At 39.9% G+C, this 16729-nt stretch overlaps 1 protein-coding gene across 1 annotated transcript in view; it reads left to right on the top strand.

The window, feature by feature from the left end:
• The window catches only part of WDR70 (WD repeat domain 70), a 278708-nt gene that overhangs the window by 79169 nt on the left and 182810 nt on the right, over positions 1-16729 (top strand). Inside the window, exon 8 of the mRNA XM_005898536.2 lies at positions 5985-6138. Coding sequence (XP_005898598.2) covers positions 5985-6138 — 154 coding nt within the window. The remainder of the gene's footprint in view (positions 1-5984; positions 6139-16729) is intronic.

The raw sequence follows: 16729 nt of genomic DNA, 5'->3' as shown, positions 1-16729 counted from the left end.
GCTGAATACAGCTTTAAAGAAAAGGTGATCATTTTTATCTTTGATAGAGAAATTTTATATTTTGGGCTTTGATTATTAATTTGATTCTCTACCTGTTTTTAAAAATTAAAATATAGTTGATTTATAATATTAGTTTCAGTTTTATTAGATAATGATTCAATATTTTTATAGATTATATACCATTTAAAGTTATTATAAAGTATTGGTACTCTTCTCTGTGCTGTGCAATATATATATGGTACATATATCCTCATATCTTATTTATTTTATAGACAGTAGTTTGTATCTCTTTATCCTCTGCCCCTATCTTGCCTGTCTCCTCATCCCTCTTCCCACTGGTAACCATGAGTTTGTTCTTTATATCTCTTAGTCTGTTGCATTATATTTATTTGTTTTATTTTTAGATTCCAAATACAAGTGATAACATATAATATTTGTCTTTCTCTGTCTGACTTATGTCAGTAAGCATAGTACCCTCTTGGTCTCTTCATGTTGTTGCAAATGGCAAAATTTTCTTCTTTTTTATGGTTGAGTACTGTGCATGTATGTGTGTGTGTGTGTGTGTGTGTGTATACTCCAGAATTCTTTGAGAATTATTTCTACTAGGCTTCCCTGATGGCTCAGTAGTAAAGAATCCACCTGCCAATGCAGAAGATGCAGGTTCGATCTCTGGGTTAGAAAAATCCACAGGAGAAGGAAATGGCAACCCTGTCCAGTATTCTTATCTGGGAAATTGCATGGACAGGGGAACCTGGTGGGCTGTAGTCCATGGGGTCACAAAAGACCTCATGGTTTATGTTGAGTCCATGGGGTTACATAACTTAGCAACTAAATAACACAACAATTATAAAATTTTACCTTGTCATTTAATTTATTAATAATCAGATCAGATCAGATCAGTTGCTCAGTCGTGTCCGACTCTTTGCGACCCCATGAATTGCAGCACACCAGGCCTCCCTGTCCATCACCAACTCCCGGAGTTCACTCAGACTCCCATCCATCGAGTCGGTGATGCCATCCAGCCATCTCATCCTCTGTCGTCCTCTTCTCCTCCTGCCCCCAATTCCTCCCAGCATCAGAGTCTTTTCCAATAAGTCAACTCTTCGCATGAGGTGGCCAAAGTACTGGAGTTTCAGCTTCAGCATCATTCCCTCCAAAGAAATCCCAGGGCTGATCTCCTTCAGAATGGACTGGTTGGATCTCCTTGCAGTCCAAGGGACTCTCAAGAGTCTTCTCCAACACCACAGTTCAAAAGCATCAATTCTTCGGCACTCAGCCTTCTTCACAGTCCAACTCTCACATCCATACATGACCACAGGAAAAACCATAGCCTTGACTAGACGGACCTTTGTTGGCAAAGGAGTGTCTCTGCTTTTGAATATGCTATCTAGGTTGGTCATAACTTTCCTTTCCAAGGAGTAAGCGTCTTTTAATTTCATGGCTGCAGTCACCATCTGTAGTGATTTTGGAGCCCAGAAAAATAAACTCTGACACTGTTTCCCTATCTATTTCCCATGAAGTGGTGGGACCGGATGCCATGATCTTCCTTTTCTGAATGTTGAGCTTTAAGCCAACTTTTTCACTCTCCTCTTTCACTTTCATCAAGAGGCTTTTTAGTTCCTCTTCACTTTGTGCCATAAGGGTGGTGTCATCTGCATATCTGAGGTTATTGATATTTCTCCCGGCAATCTTGATTCCAGCTTGTGTTTCTTCCAGTCCAGCGTTTCTCATGATGTACTCTGCATATAAGTTAAAGAAAGCCTTCTTCAGCGATCAATGCAAAGAAATAGAGGAAAACAACAGAATGGGAAAGACTAGGTTTCTTTTCAAGAAAATCAGAGATACCAAAGGAACATTTCATGCAAAGATGGGCTCGATAAAGGACAGAAATGGTATGGACCTAACAGAAGCAGAAGATATTAAGAGATGGCAAGAATACACGGAAGAACTGTACAAAAAAGATCTTCACGACCCAGATAATCACAATGGTGTGATCACTGACCTAGAGCCAGACATCCTGGAATGTGAAGTCAAGTGGGCCTTAGAAAGCATCACTACGAACAAAGCTAGTGGAGGTGATGGAATTCCAGTTGAGCTATTCCAAATCCTGAAAGATGATGCTGTGAAAGTGCTGCCCTCAATATGCCAGCAAATTTGGAAAACTCAGCAGTGGCCACAGGACTGGAAGAGATCAGTTTTCATTCCAATCCCAAAGAAAGGCAATGCCAAAGAGTGCTCAAACTACCACACAATTGCACTCATCTCACACACTAGTAAAGTAATGCTCAAAATTCTCCAAGCCAGGCTTCAGCAATATGTGAACTGTGAACTTCCTGATGTTCAAGCTGGTTTTAGAAAAGAATCAAATTGCCAACATCCGCTGGATCATGGAAAAAGCAAGAGAGTTCCAGAAAAACATCTACTTCTGCTTTATTGACTATGCCAAAGCCTTTGACTGTGTGGATCACAATAAACTGTGGAAAATTCTGAAAGAGATGGGAATACCAGACCACCTGATCTGCCTCTTGAGAAATTTGTATGCAGGTCAGGAAGCAACAGTTAGAACTGGACATGGAACAACAGACTGGTTCCAAATAGAAAAAGGAGTTTGTCAAGGCTGTATATTGTCACCCTGTTATTAATAATAGTTATTTATAATTCTATGGCTTGGCCTAGGCGTTCAGTATCTGGTTCTCCCAATTTCTGTGAACCTAAATAATAAATTCTTTCCTCTCATTAACCTCTAGCTGAAATTTAGCACTTCCTTTAATTGTGAAAGTAGACAACAAAGTCACAGGTATTTTCGTAACACATTACCATTCTTACAGATGCTTCCTTGGTTACTCAGATGGTGAAGAATCTGCCTGCAGTGCGGGAGACTCGGTTTCGATCCCTGGGTGGGGAAGATCCCCTGGAGAAGGGAATAGCTACCCACTCCAGTATCCTTGCCTGGAGATTTCCATGGACAGAGGCTATAGTCCATGGGGTTGCAAAGAGTTGGACATGACTGAGGGACTAACATTTCACTTTCACTTTCATGCTCATCACTGCTTTGAAATTACAGTAGTTATTAGACCTGCCTCTAGGCATAGTTACTTGATACGTTAGTCTAGAAGCTCACATATTATGTCACAAATTAAAAAAAAATATTTTTATAGTTCTTTAAAAATGATTTCCATGGTGTGTGTGGTGTATTTTTTTAAATGTGTTTAAAAAACGTGCTAAGAAGGGCCCCGTAGACCTCAGACTATGAAATGGTCCAGGCACAAAAAAGTGGTTCTGTACAGTGTAGGTCAGATTGTGTCATTTCTCACCTCAAAATGCTCTGCTGGATTTCCTCTCATTTCTTCCAAAGAGAGTGAAACCAAGGTCCTTTTGGTGGCTTACATGGCTCTCTGCACCAGCCTACTTGCTGCCTTCTGACCTTGTCTCCAACTTCGGTTTTTTTTGCTCTCTTTGTTACAGCCACATTGGCAATATTCCAAGTATTATTTTGCTGCAGATCCTTTCTAGTAATTTCCTGATAATATCTATGTAACTTACTCCCTCAGTTACCTGATAGACACTTCAGTCATTTACTTCCTGACCACTCGATTTAAAACATTTATTCTTGCTCCCTTGGTACCTACTCTGCCTTCCCCACTGTTTTTCCCTGTACACTTATTGTAATTTTTCATATTTTCCATGTCAATTAGCCTAGTATTGATTTTGGGTGGGGGCTTACCATAGTCCTGTTGCTGGCAGGTTGGCCCTTCAGCAGTAGTTAGGTTAACTTCGAGAGCTGTTGTCCTTCCCGTGCATGACTTGCATCCCTTCTACCACCACCCCTGGTTCACTTATGAGCCTACTGCATTCAGAGTAGAGTGGATGATGACAAAAGCTAGCTAATTGAACTGGCCAACTCACTTTGTCTGCCTGGTTGTTCATTGCCTCTTTTAAGTTTGATGCGTTCTGGGATTAACATGTGATACAAAGAGCTTCATTTTTGATTTCTACTGTTTGTTTGTCTGTCTACATGGGTCATCCCCATATCTTCTTTTCACTGTCTCCTGATCTTTTCTACCTTTTACCTCTCATTTCCTGGAGAGCTTGTCTAACCAATGTAGTTGATACATTTTACTCATCCGATACAGATAACATGCTATCATGGAGATCTGGGACCAGCATGAATTTTTTTGTATTGTCCAGGACATCCAGGTCCCTTGGGACTATATTAAGACAGAGGACTAGAAAATTAACATAGCTCTGGTTCAAGCATGTAAATGTATGCTGCTGTTGATTTACATGTGAATGTCCAGTGCTTTTGGTCTTCCTTCCTAATAGAGGTAGAAACACCTGCTTTGCAGGATCAGTGACTGCACAGCACTTACCTGAGAGAGCAATAACCCTGTCTTTAAGTGCTGCCAGATAGACCCTCCAGCTTCCCCACTATAGTCTTTAGTTGGTGATGACCATCCTCAGCCTTTCGTTTACTTTTTCCATTGTATTTACTGCTCCTAGCAATAGCTGCCTAGTTCCATAGTCCTTTCAATTAATTCTTTTCCTGTACTCTCATATGCCTGAAATATTGCACCAGCCAGTGCCTTCCCTCTCACCAACAGTTTTAGCAATGCAGTTGCACTGCTACAGCCCATCAGGGACTAGGTGCCACCAGAGAAGGGGTCCTCATTGCTAACCAGTCCATGAGCGACGTCACTCTAAAATCTTATTTTGAAATAGCTCCTTAGGTCTACTTTTGATATCAACCCTCTCAGGTTTGATTCTTCCAAGACACACTTTGAAGCTTCAGGATTTGCATGTAGGAGGTTTGTTGAGGAGTGCTTCTGGAATGAGCCTCTGAGAGAAAAGCTGTGAGGAAAACAGCATTAGGAAGATGGAGGAACTGAATTGCCAGGTGGTTGCAACAGCAACTTCAGCTAATTTCCACAGAGAGATCTGAAGCTGGAATAACCCTTCTGGGGTATTCCCAGTTGAACCAGAGGGCTGGGCCATTTTACCGTACATTGACCAGTCCTTAAATGTGGGCTGCTTTGGGATAGTAACATAACCTTGGATGAGGGAGTTCTCTGCAACTCAGAAAAATTCCTGAGACTTCAGTTGTAAGCCACCAGCAGGCCAAATCCTGGAAGCTGGTGAATGAGTACTTCAGTCCTGAAAGGATTGATGTGGGTGGTCACCACAGCGTCCACTATAGCCACAATGGCAGGATCACTTTCAGTGGGGTGGTGAGGGTGAAAAGGATACTCTTTGTGTGTGTATGTGTATGCTCAGTTGTGTCCAACTCTTTGTGACTCATGGACTGTAGCCTGCCAGGCTCCTCTCGCCTTGGAATTTTCCAGGCAAGAATACTGGAGTGGGTTACCATGCCCTTCTCCAGGGGATCTTCCTGACCCAGGGATTGAACTCACGTCTCTTGTATCTCCTGGATTGCACTAGCGCCACCTGGGTGCTAGAGAAATAAGGGAGGAGATGAAAACTTGTTTAGATAGCTTAGCTGAGAAGGGGAGGAGAGAGAGGTTAGTCATAGGTTCCCGAGGAGATTGGAAGGGGTGGGATCCAGAATATAGGTAGTAGATATGCCTTGGGCAGGAAGAGGTTCATTTTCATCATTGTAATCAAAGAGAAGAAGCAAGAGAAGAGTTCAGAAGCAAATACATTTATAACAGTAATGAGAGCACACCAGGCAGTTCTTATATGTGTCTTCTGGGACAAATCAGGAAGAATCAAGAACTGGAGAGGGGAGTTGTTTGAGTTGAAGATTTAAAGTGAGTAGAGAAGTTTTTAATAGATTGCTGTGGAGAGTGGGAGGAGAGCTTAATAGGATAGCCACTGGTGGTGAGGGCCCTTTTGAGGTTGATGCTCCTGATTTTATAAATTGTCAATTTGTATAGTTGAATGACTTTTTTTTTTTCTGACAGTGCTTAATGAATGAAAGTATAAACATACTCTGTGTCTTACCAGAATTTTTTTTTTTTTTTGCATAGCCATCAGATCAAGTCATTACAGTACAGTAACACGGGAGACATGATACTTGTCGTATCTGGAAGCTCTCAGGCCAAAGTGATTGACAGAGATGGTTTTGAAGTAATGGAATGTATAAAAGGAGACCAGTATATTGTGGATATGGCCAATACCAAAGTAAGTGTGACCCAGAATATTTTAGTGAATTTAATTAATTCCATGCACATTTACTCACAGCTTATTGTTGCTGCCATAATTTCTGCTATAAATTAATACAGTGTATTTCAAACTGCCCTCTGCTGAAGTCTACTGAAATACCCCTCAGTCCTACTGAGGCTTGCAGTCTCATGCCTTTCCTTTTGTTTATTGGCTGTTCATTGAGTGTCCAGTGTGTGTTAGATGGTTCAAACAGCATTCAGATATAACTTAAACATAACACTATATGCAATTGTATTGAAATGGTGGCTTGAATAGTGGTTTTTTTCCCTTCATGTATTCCACTAGAGTTTCTCTCCCCTCATCTTAAAATCACCTCCCTAAAGATTCTACCAAAGATGTTTTTTTTAGGGTGATGGTGATAAGGAAATAAAGCAGATGGTGCTCCAGATCAGCCTCTCTGTCTTACACGCAAATCGTTCTGTTTTTATCTGTTTGATTTGAAGCTTTTTGGGCATCCCAAACTTTATTTAAACAGTGAGTTTGTAGAAATGAAAGCTTTAAAAACTCTTATTTAACTTATTCTTTTTTAGTTTATGGTTACCACAGACAATTTTTCTTTAAAAATAGTGAGGAAAAGATGTTTTTTTTTGCTAGTTTGTAAGCTCTTACTAATGATTTCAGCTGTTCAGGGCTTCTTACATTATAAAAACTAAGACTTTATCAACTTAGGTTTTAGCCAAGAAAGTTTCAAGAAGAAAGGGATCTGGTGGTTCTGTATCTGGCTATTTCTGCGGTTTCAGTTTCACACACATGCACGCACACGCATGTGGGCTTATTTTGTGGCTCAGTGGGAAAGAATTCACCTGCAGCTCAGGAGTCGCAGGAGACACAGATTCAATCCCTAGATTGGGAAGATCCCCTGGAGAAGGACATGGCAACCCCACTCTAGTATTCTTTCATGGAATATCCCAGGGACAGAGGAGCCTGGAGGGCTACAGTCCATAGTCTCACAGAGTCGGACACGACTGAGTGACTTAGCATGCAGGCACACGCATAGGTGGCTCAGTGGTAAAGAATCTGCCTGCAAAGCAAGAAATGTGGGTTCTACTCCTGGGTCAAGAAGATCCCCTGAAGAAGGAAATGGCAACCAAGTCCAGTATTCTTGCCTAGAAAATCCCATGGACTGAAACCTGGTGAGCTACATATAGTCCATGCAGTCAAAAGGGTCAGGCATGACTTAGTGACTGAACATATATATATATACACATACACACACATACACATATATGTGTATATATATAAAAGTATATACATATATATAGTACATAGAGTAAGATTATTCAGAAAGTAGAGTGAAGGTAGATAAATCTATGTAGATATATAGGAAATTAAAATATTAAGTTAATTACCAATATGTGAAAAACAACTATATATTATAACTTAATACTGTAACTCTCCCAATCTTGTCTAATGTTATCTCTATTTTGATTTCAAAATCATGGTTAATACTTACTCTCTCCATTTCTCAGAAGCAAATATAATTGACTATTTATTTAGGAAATACTATTTTTAGCTTAATTGTACTTGAGTGATGGGTTTTAGAAATGCAAGTATTATTATTTGAAGGGAGCAGATTTCATGGGACACTTTTTCTTAACTTTTAAAACTTTTTTCTGATTCAAAGAGTAATTAATAACTTGTGGCTTTACTGGTAAGTTCAACCAATAGAGCATTGAAAGAAACTATTAAATATATCTGATCTGTTATGATAAAATATTGTGTACTTCAAATATAAACAGGCCTTTCTAATTATGTTATTAAACTGTTATATTGTTAGATTTTTATCTCTTTATATCTTTATGTGAATGTATGTATTTTTTGGGGGGTATACTTCTAGTGGTGTGTGAGTGTATATATATGTGTATATATATTTCTGCTACATACTACATTACAGGGAGAGTATTTATATTTATACCTTTAAAAACTAGTTTATTGAGTTTTTAACAGTAATTTTTATTGACTGTTACAAATTTGAAAAGGAAAAATTACTCATAATTTTACAACCCAAATATAATCACAATTAAGATTTCAGTTTTTGTATACCTTTTTTCCTTTATGCATCTGAGAAACATTTTTTTCTGATCACACGAGAACCTTTACATAAGGTATTGTTTGGAGCTAGTCAAGTGGAATGCGAGGCCTCAGAGTGGGAGTGAGGGGCAGGGGGCCTCCTTCAGCCACAGAGATTCCAGTTTTGTCTGTTTTCTGTATTGAAGCTCTTTATAAGATATTCTTTGAAAATCAGGTTCTGTTGTTTCTTTAAAATATGAAGATCACTGATCTCATATTTATTGCTTATATTATCTGAGAAAATGGGACATTACTTCTTCAGGTTTAAATCATTAGGAAGGTAGGACAAGGATAAACAAGAATCAACCCTTAAACCATTCAAAAGCACACCTTAAAAACTGTAGTTACATTATCATCTAAAACTCCTTTATTCTAAACCAGAATTTTAGTATATTACTTCCAGTCGGAGAGTGTTTTTCTTTTCTTTTTCTTTTGGCCCTCCACAGCATGTGGGATATTACTTCTCTGACTAGGGATTGAACCCAGGCCTCTGCAGAGGAAGTGCAGAGTCTTAACCAGTGGACCACCAGGGAAGTCCCAGAGAATGTTTTTCTCTATTCTTTTCAACTCGTAGACCCATACTTTACCTTCAGCCGTTTAAAACGGTTCTGTGCCATTTATTTCATAATTACTTGGCTAAAGTGGGAGAGGACAGGCTCAGGGGACCCTTTAACGTTTGGACATTTTAGTGGGCCATTTCTCTATGATTGTACTTTAATTACGGAGATTAGAAGTTTTATAAGGAATTTTGGAGAAAAGGTACTTTCAAATGCTTTATTTATGTTTGAATAGTACATGTAGTTATTCTGATATAAAACCTCTCCAAAAAATTGCCCTTATTATTTGGAAATGAAATATTTTAGTCATGTCCTTTTAATGGTAAATATTGTTTCTTAGGAGTAAAATATTATAAACTGTGAATTTTAGGTATATTTTATTTCCTCAAGCAGTTGTAACTGGTGGTTTTAACTGCAAGTATAACTCTAAAAAGTGAATTCATTTAAAATACATTGTGTTTCTTTCCAAATTCTGAATATTTACAGAGCTTTTTCTCTAATAGAAACTCCATAACACTGGTTTCTATCCTTTTGACATATCCCCATCATTTCGGGGGTACTTTCTTACATTCTGGCACAACAAAATGTTCCTGGCTCACCTTGTACTATTCTGTTCTGATTTTTCTAGCATTCCATGGTTCTCTTGAACTGAAAATTCTATTTACAAATCAAGATCTAGGGCACTGCTTATGTTCATTGTTCAGTTCAGTTCAGTCACTCAGTCGTGTCCGACTCTTTGCGACCCCATGAATCACAGCATGCCAGGCCTCCCTGTCCATCACCAACTCCCGGAGATTACCCAGACTCACGTCCATTGAGTCAGTGATGCCATCCAGCCATCTCATCCTCTGTTGTCCCCTTCTCCTCCCGCCCCCAATCCCTCCCAGCATCAGAGTCTTTTCCAATGAGTCAACTCTTCGCATGAGGTGGCCAAAGTACTGGAGTTTCAGCTTTAGCGTCATTCCTTCTAAAGAAATCCCAGGGCTGATCTTCAGAATGGACTGGTTGGATCTCCTTGCAGTCCAAGGGACTCTCAAGAGTCTTCTCCAACACCACAGTTCAAAAGCATCAATTCTTCGGCATTCAGCCTTCTTCACAGTCCAACTCTCACATCCATACATGACCACAGGAAAAACCATAGCCTTGACTAGACGGACCTTTGTTGGCAAAGTAATGTCTCTGCTTTTGAATATGCTATCTAGGTTGGTCATAACTTTCCTTCCAAGGAGTAAGCGTCTTTTAATTTCATGGCTGCAGTCATCATGTGCAGTGATTTTGGAGCCCCAAAAAATAAACTCTGACACTGTTTCCACTGTTTCCCCATCTATTTGCCATGAAGTGATGGGACCGGATGCCATGATCTTTGTTTTCTGAATGTTGAGCTTTAAGCCAACTTTTTCACTCTCCACTTTCACTTTCATCAAGAGGCTTTTTAGTTCCTTTTCACTTTGTGCCATAAGGGTGGTGTCATCTGCATATCTGAGGTGATTGATATTTCTCCTGGCAATCTTGATTCCAGCTGTGTTTCTTCCAGTCCAGCGTTTCTCATGATGTACTCTGCATATAAGTTAAATAAGCAGGGTGACAATATACAGCCTTGACGTACTCCTTTTCCTATTTGGAACCAGTCTGTTGTTCCATGTTGCTGAAGTGTTAATCTTCTAGACTGTTTCAGAAGACAGAGTTGGGGCTGGAGGGATAAACCAACCAACCAAAAAATAAGCAAAATGTATTAAAAAAATCATGAGTTCACTGTGATACACCCAATTTGAATCCAGCTTCCTAGCCTTTCCCCACTGAGTATTTGTATTTCACTTCTCCACTGAAAAACTTGTCCTCTAGCATCACCAGCATTTATTCATTTGTTCAAAGTCCATATAGTCAAAGCTATGGTTTTTCCTAGGCATGTACAGATGTGAGAGTTAGACCATAATGAATGCAGAGTGCTGAAGAATTGATGCTTTTGAATTGTGGTGCTGGGGAAGGCTTTTGAGAGTCCCTTGGACAACAAGGAGGTCAAATCAGTCAGTCCTAAAGGAAATCAACCGTGAATAGTCATTGGAAGGACTGATGCTCAAGCTGAAGCTCTGATTCTTTGGCCACCTGATGTGAAGAGCTGACTCATTAGAAAAGATCCTGATGCTGGGAAAGATTGAGGGCAGGAGGAGGAGGAGGCGACAGAGGATGAGATGGTTGGATGGCGTCATCGATCGACACAGTGGACATGAGTTTGAGCAAACTCTGGGAGATACTGAAGGACAGGGAAGCCTGGTGTGCTGCTAGTCCATGGGATCTCAAAGAGTTGGACATGACTTAGTGACTGAACAACACCTCCTATAGTACATAGAAAGTAATTTCAAAATTGCTACATAATAGTCCCTATAGGGAGAATTCTGATGTGGCACCCAAGATTCCCTGCCCCTCTCCTTGAGTGTGGATGTGACCCATGAGTATAATGAGATCCTTCTGCAATTAGATTATATTGTCTTCACAGTTAACTTTAAGAAAGAAAGATTATCCTCAGTGGATCCTGCCTAATCAGATGAGCCCTTCTTCCTGGCAAAAAAGATTTTAAAATTTGAGGGATTTGACTCGAGAGGGATTCTCGTTTCTGGCTTTGAATATGCAAGCAGAACCTGAATGATGACGTTGGATAGATAGCTATAGCCAAGGAGATCTCCAGCCAAAATGTTGAAAGTACTGCCTGGTTTTTTCTTGCTACTTATAGTAAAAAATGAGAACAAAAGGTAAATTGAGAAAAGTCTTGTTAAACAGAAACGAATACTAGATGATTGAGTGAATTTTGAGCCTATCCATATGGCAAAGAATGTTAAAGTGAAGAAATTGCTTCTGAAAGTGTGACACAGACAAAAAGCCTAGGGTGTGCTGTATAACCTTTTGCTAAAACTTCAGAAAGATCAAAAGGTCAGAATATTCAGTTATACTAAAGGCTCCTTCAAGAAATGAAGCATGTGCCTCACAGATTTTATTTTCACAATCAAACCAGTTGACTTCTAGGAAGCTTAAGGATTTTGTTTCTTAGCTGTTTCAGCAAGAGATATATATCAAGAAGGGATTTCCCACCCCCCTATTGTTTTTTTAAAAAAATTTTATTGGAGTAGAGTTGATTTACAATGTTCTGTCTGTTTCAGGTATACAGCAAAGTGAATCAGTTATACATATACATGTATCCAACTCTTTTTCAGTTTCTTTCCCCATATAGGCCATTACAGAGTACTGAGTGGAGTTCCCTGTGCTGTATAAGTAGGTCCTTAATTAGTAAATCTCTTGTATATATAGTAGGGTGTATATGTCAAGAAGGGATTGTTTTGCAAAGGTTTTTGGAAGTGGCTTTGTCTAATTCAGGTTCAAGAAGAGAAGTTTCACGTTTGTTGGCTTTGAAGGTGGAGGAATCCATGTAGCGAGGAAGGCACCCAGCTTCTTGATGCTGTGAGCAGCTCCCAGCTGACGGAGGCAATGAAATAGGCATCTTAGTCCTGCCACCACAGGAAGTTGGGTTCTGCCAGCAGCCTGAATGAGCTTGGAAATGAATGCTCCCTTGAGCCTCCACAAAGCAATGTGGCCCTCCGAACATCCTGATTTCAGTCTCTGAGACCCCAAGCAGAAAATTCAACCTTCTGGATTGTGACTGGCCTTCTGACTTCCCAAACTGTTAGCTAATAAACTAAGAGTTGTTTTAAGCCCCTAAGTTTGTGGTAATTTGTTACACAGAAATAGGAAAGTAATACAGTCTTGCAAATACCAAACATACTAGGTAATAATGAAAGTCCCCAAGGAGGTGGTAGAGTGGGAGATCAAACATAAGAGCAAGACTTAGCTTTGAGTGGGAGAAGGAAATTTATTTACATTGGAAATAGAGGGATGCGACTGGGCTCATATGCAGGTACGGTTACAAGTGGTTGGCCTTAGATAAAAAGTTGAAGGTGTCACCATGTAGCCACTGAATCATTTCCTAGTTTTGTGTTGGGAAAAGTTGGAATGAGACCTTATGTAGAATAGTAAAGGCTTAGAATAGATATTGATAGTGTGAGAGAAAAATTGCTAAGACTTGTGGGAGCATTCAGGGTTACAAAATCTTAAGTTATAAGAGAGAGTCTTTGGCATATTCGTATGATATTCTTGGGCTTCTCTTGTGGCTCAGCTGGTAAAGAATCTGCCTGCAACGCAGGAGACCTGGGTTCAATCCCTGGGTTGGGAAGATCCCCTGGAGAGGGAAAAGGCTACCTACTCCAGTATTCTTGCCTGGAGAATTCCATGGACTGTATAGTCCATGGGATCACAAAGAGTCAGACAAAACCTTTTTTTAAGGCTTCTCTGGTGGCTCAGACAGTAAAGAATCTGCCTGCAATGCAGGAGACCCAGGTTCGATCCCTGGGTAGGGAAGATCCCCTGGAGAAGGAAATGGGAACCCACTCCAATATTCTTGCCTGCAGAATTCCATGGGCAAAGGAGCCTGGCGGGTTGCAGTCCATGGGGTCACAAAGAGCTGGACATGACTGAGTGACTTAGTATGTACGCATGCTATGATCCTCTTGAGTCTGTTCAGGAGCCTGAGGTGTTTGAAGGGAATACAATGCTGAGGAAGAGGGATTTATTCCAGAATAAAAGTTGTTCATTATAAGTACAGCAGAAGGACACTCAGGTTTATGTTGAGTGATTGGTTGAAATTTAGGATGTTGAAAAGAACATTCGTGATTCCAGAAAAGGAACCATCTGTGGACAGAGTTAGCTATAGTTGGAGCTACTGCAGTATCTTATAGACGAGGTCATTGAAGTTGAGTTGATCAAAGAAGAATGAATCTATCTCTTTGGTATCTTCAAATGTATTTTTAAATTGCTCAGTAGTTAGAAAGATTTGAATTTCAGAGTCCTTGATTCATAGAAGGGAATGACTAAGAGTGTGATGGATTACACAGGGTTCGGCAGACCGCAATCCGTGGTCCAAATCCAGCCTGCACTGTTTCTGTAAATAAAAGTTTTACTGGAACACAGCCATGCCTGTTCATTTATTGTTGTCTGTGATTGCTTTTGTGCTTACAGTGGTAGAGTTTGAGTAGTTCTCTCAAAGACCATGTGACCCAGAAAGCCTAAAATAGTTACTATCTATTCCATCCTAAAGGATTTCAATCTTGAATATTCATTGGAAAGACAGTGTTGAAGCTGAAGCTCCAGTACTTCAGCCACCTGATGCGAAGAGCCGACTCATTAGAAAAGACCCTGATGCTGGGAAAGATTGAAGGCAGGAAGCAAAGGGGATGACAGAGGACGAGATGGTTGGATGGCATCACCAACTCAATGAACATGAGTTTGAGCAAGCTCTGGGAGAAGGTGAACAACAGGGAAGGCTGGTGTGTTGCAGGCCATGGGGTCGCAAAGAGTTGGGTATGACTGAGTGACTGAAAAACAAGTCCATTAGAGAAGAAGGTTGCCAACCCCCAAAATTAGGCTATGAACATTTTCTCCAGCAAAATATACCGACACAAAATTTTGCTGACAATTTTAGGAAGTTTGAAGATTCCTGAAGCCATGAATGGACTCCAGTTAAGAAGAACTTTTGGATTAAAGCTGATAGTATATTCCCTGAGGCATTTCCTCTCTTCGTAGGAGTTGCCTCTGCTAGTTAACTCACTATGCCAAAAACATGGGTACTTTCATTTTATGGGTCACAGAGCCTCACCTCATTCAGTGACTGCAAATGGCACTGTGGTGGGTCAGCGGTCACAGCTTTTGTCACGAGGCTGCCACAGGGGTACGGATTGATAACTGTAGATCAGCACACCTCTGTGCACGGGAGAGCATGAGTGCATGTGAATTAGAGGAAACCAATAGTGGTCATGGCTTGATAACGTCCTCTCTGTATGCACAGTCTAGCAGATTATGAGAAGTAAATAGATGCTTCATTCTTTCTACTAGGCTCTTTCCAGACTGTTAAATAAAGGAAGGAAATTTTTTTTCCCCTAGGAGTGCCTATGTTTAGATAAAGGAGAAAGAGAGAAAACCTAGTTTATTTGATGAAAAAGTGTTTTAGTCACTGACTGTTCTTTAATAGGTGTCACTTAAAATTTTTTTTCCACTAATGTGAGCCATGATACTGAATCTGTTTAGATTCATTTAAGAATCCTCAGTTGAACTTCATTTTCTATTATGACTAATTTTGGTCACTGTTTTAACACAAGGGTACTTAACATTCCCATTGCCTTTGTCATACTCTTGTCTTTACAAACAAGAAACAGCATTCATAGTCTTTTAGTATTTCTTCAGTTAGCTTACTATTTGTGTTCATATTCTGTGTACTCAACAACTAAGGTGATTGTGTTTTATGTTAATGTCCTCTGTAGTAGGGATCATCTTCTTTTGGTCCTGTTAGAAATATACTTTATATTTGTAGATGATATTTCAACTCTAATCAATAAGTATCAGTAAAAGACCTCTCTTCTGGAGCCTGCCTTCAAGACCTGCATAGGCTGGGTTTCTGTTAGGACAAAGCATAGGAAGTGAGATTCCAAACTGGAGGAGAAATAGATAGACAGATAGATAGCTGATTGGCATTGATGTATGGCAGAGAACACCACAGCATTCTAAAGCAACTATCCTCCGATTTAGAAAAAAGCCACCCCCCAAAAGCTATACTGCAAAAAAAGAACTGGACTGAGTTATGCCCGTTGTGCTCAGAAGCAGTGACTCCTGAGTCTGGGAGTAGAAGAAGATGGTAAACTAGGAACTGACTGGGAGGGAAGCCCGCTACACATTAAATTAAGGGGCCAGGAAGAGCCGTCAGTGGAAGTGGAGCTGAGTTACACTGAGAGGGAGAATGAAAGTGTGAAGTCGTGTGCAAGATTGAGGAAGCCAAGGCACTTTAGGATCGAAGTCCCTGAACGCAGGGCATGGCTCATGGATATTGAGGTGTTCCTTTTGTTGCAAATGATGAGCTATTTTCTGGGGCCAGAGGTTAACTAGATCAGATACTTATTTACTGCTTGGCCCTAGAAGTTCTTCTTCTTTTTTTTTCTTAAATAAGACAAGACAGACAAATTTCTGTTTTGGAAAGAGATGAATAGGATCTCTGACAATTCTACAGATTTTAATCTATTATCAGGCAGTTTAATTACTATCTTTTAGTACCTTAGGTGCACAGGGTCAGATGGTAAAGAATCCACCTGCAGTGTGGGAGACCTGGGTTCGACCCCTGGGTTAGGAAGATCCTCTGGAGAAGGGAATGCCTATGCACTCCAGTATTCTTGCTTGACGAATTCCATGGACAGGGAGCTTGGCAGGCTACAGTCCATGGGTTCGCAAAGAGTCGGACAGAAGTGAGCGACTAACACACACTTCAACACTAAGTCACTTATCTGTTCACACCACCCCACAGTCATGTGATTCATAACTGTTGGTCAGTTCTCAATTCTCCTAACACTGTAACTCTCAGCAGTGTTTGACACAGTTGATTATTCTCTCCTTCTTGAAACATTTTCTTTATTTCCTTCTTTCCCTCTCACTGAACATCTGTCCCATTGGCAAAATGTGTGTTGCCAACAAAGCTTTATGAATAAAGCTGCTACTAACATTAACATGTAATTAATTTTGAAAAATGGAAAAGTGTGAGTCTTCCAACTTTGTTCTTTCTTTTCACAAATATCCTTGAGTTAAAATTTCTTGAAATAATAAACCAATAAGAATTAAAATAAGAATAAAATAATAGTAAAAATCTTCTTGAAATAATAAGATAATTCTTGAAATTTTTTATTTTTTAATAAAGTTTCCAAATGAATTATATGACCAGTTTTTCACTTTGTGGTAGCATTTTATTTTTTAAAAAATAAAACAGTTTGGCCATGCTGTAAGGCTTGTGGTATCTTGGTTCCCCGATTAGGGATCACACCTGGCCTCTGGCAGTGAAAGAG

This window comes from Bos mutus, chromosome 20 (genome assembly GCF_027580195.1).
Source record: "Bos mutus isolate GX-2022 chromosome 20, NWIPB_WYAK_1.1, whole genome shotgun sequence".
In the NCBI taxonomy this organism is placed as follows: Eukaryota; Metazoa; Chordata; class Mammalia; order Artiodactyla; family Bovidae; genus Bos; species Bos mutus.
Note: the sequence above shows the minus strand (reverse complement) of the source record. Positions and strands in the feature narration are given on the sequence as shown.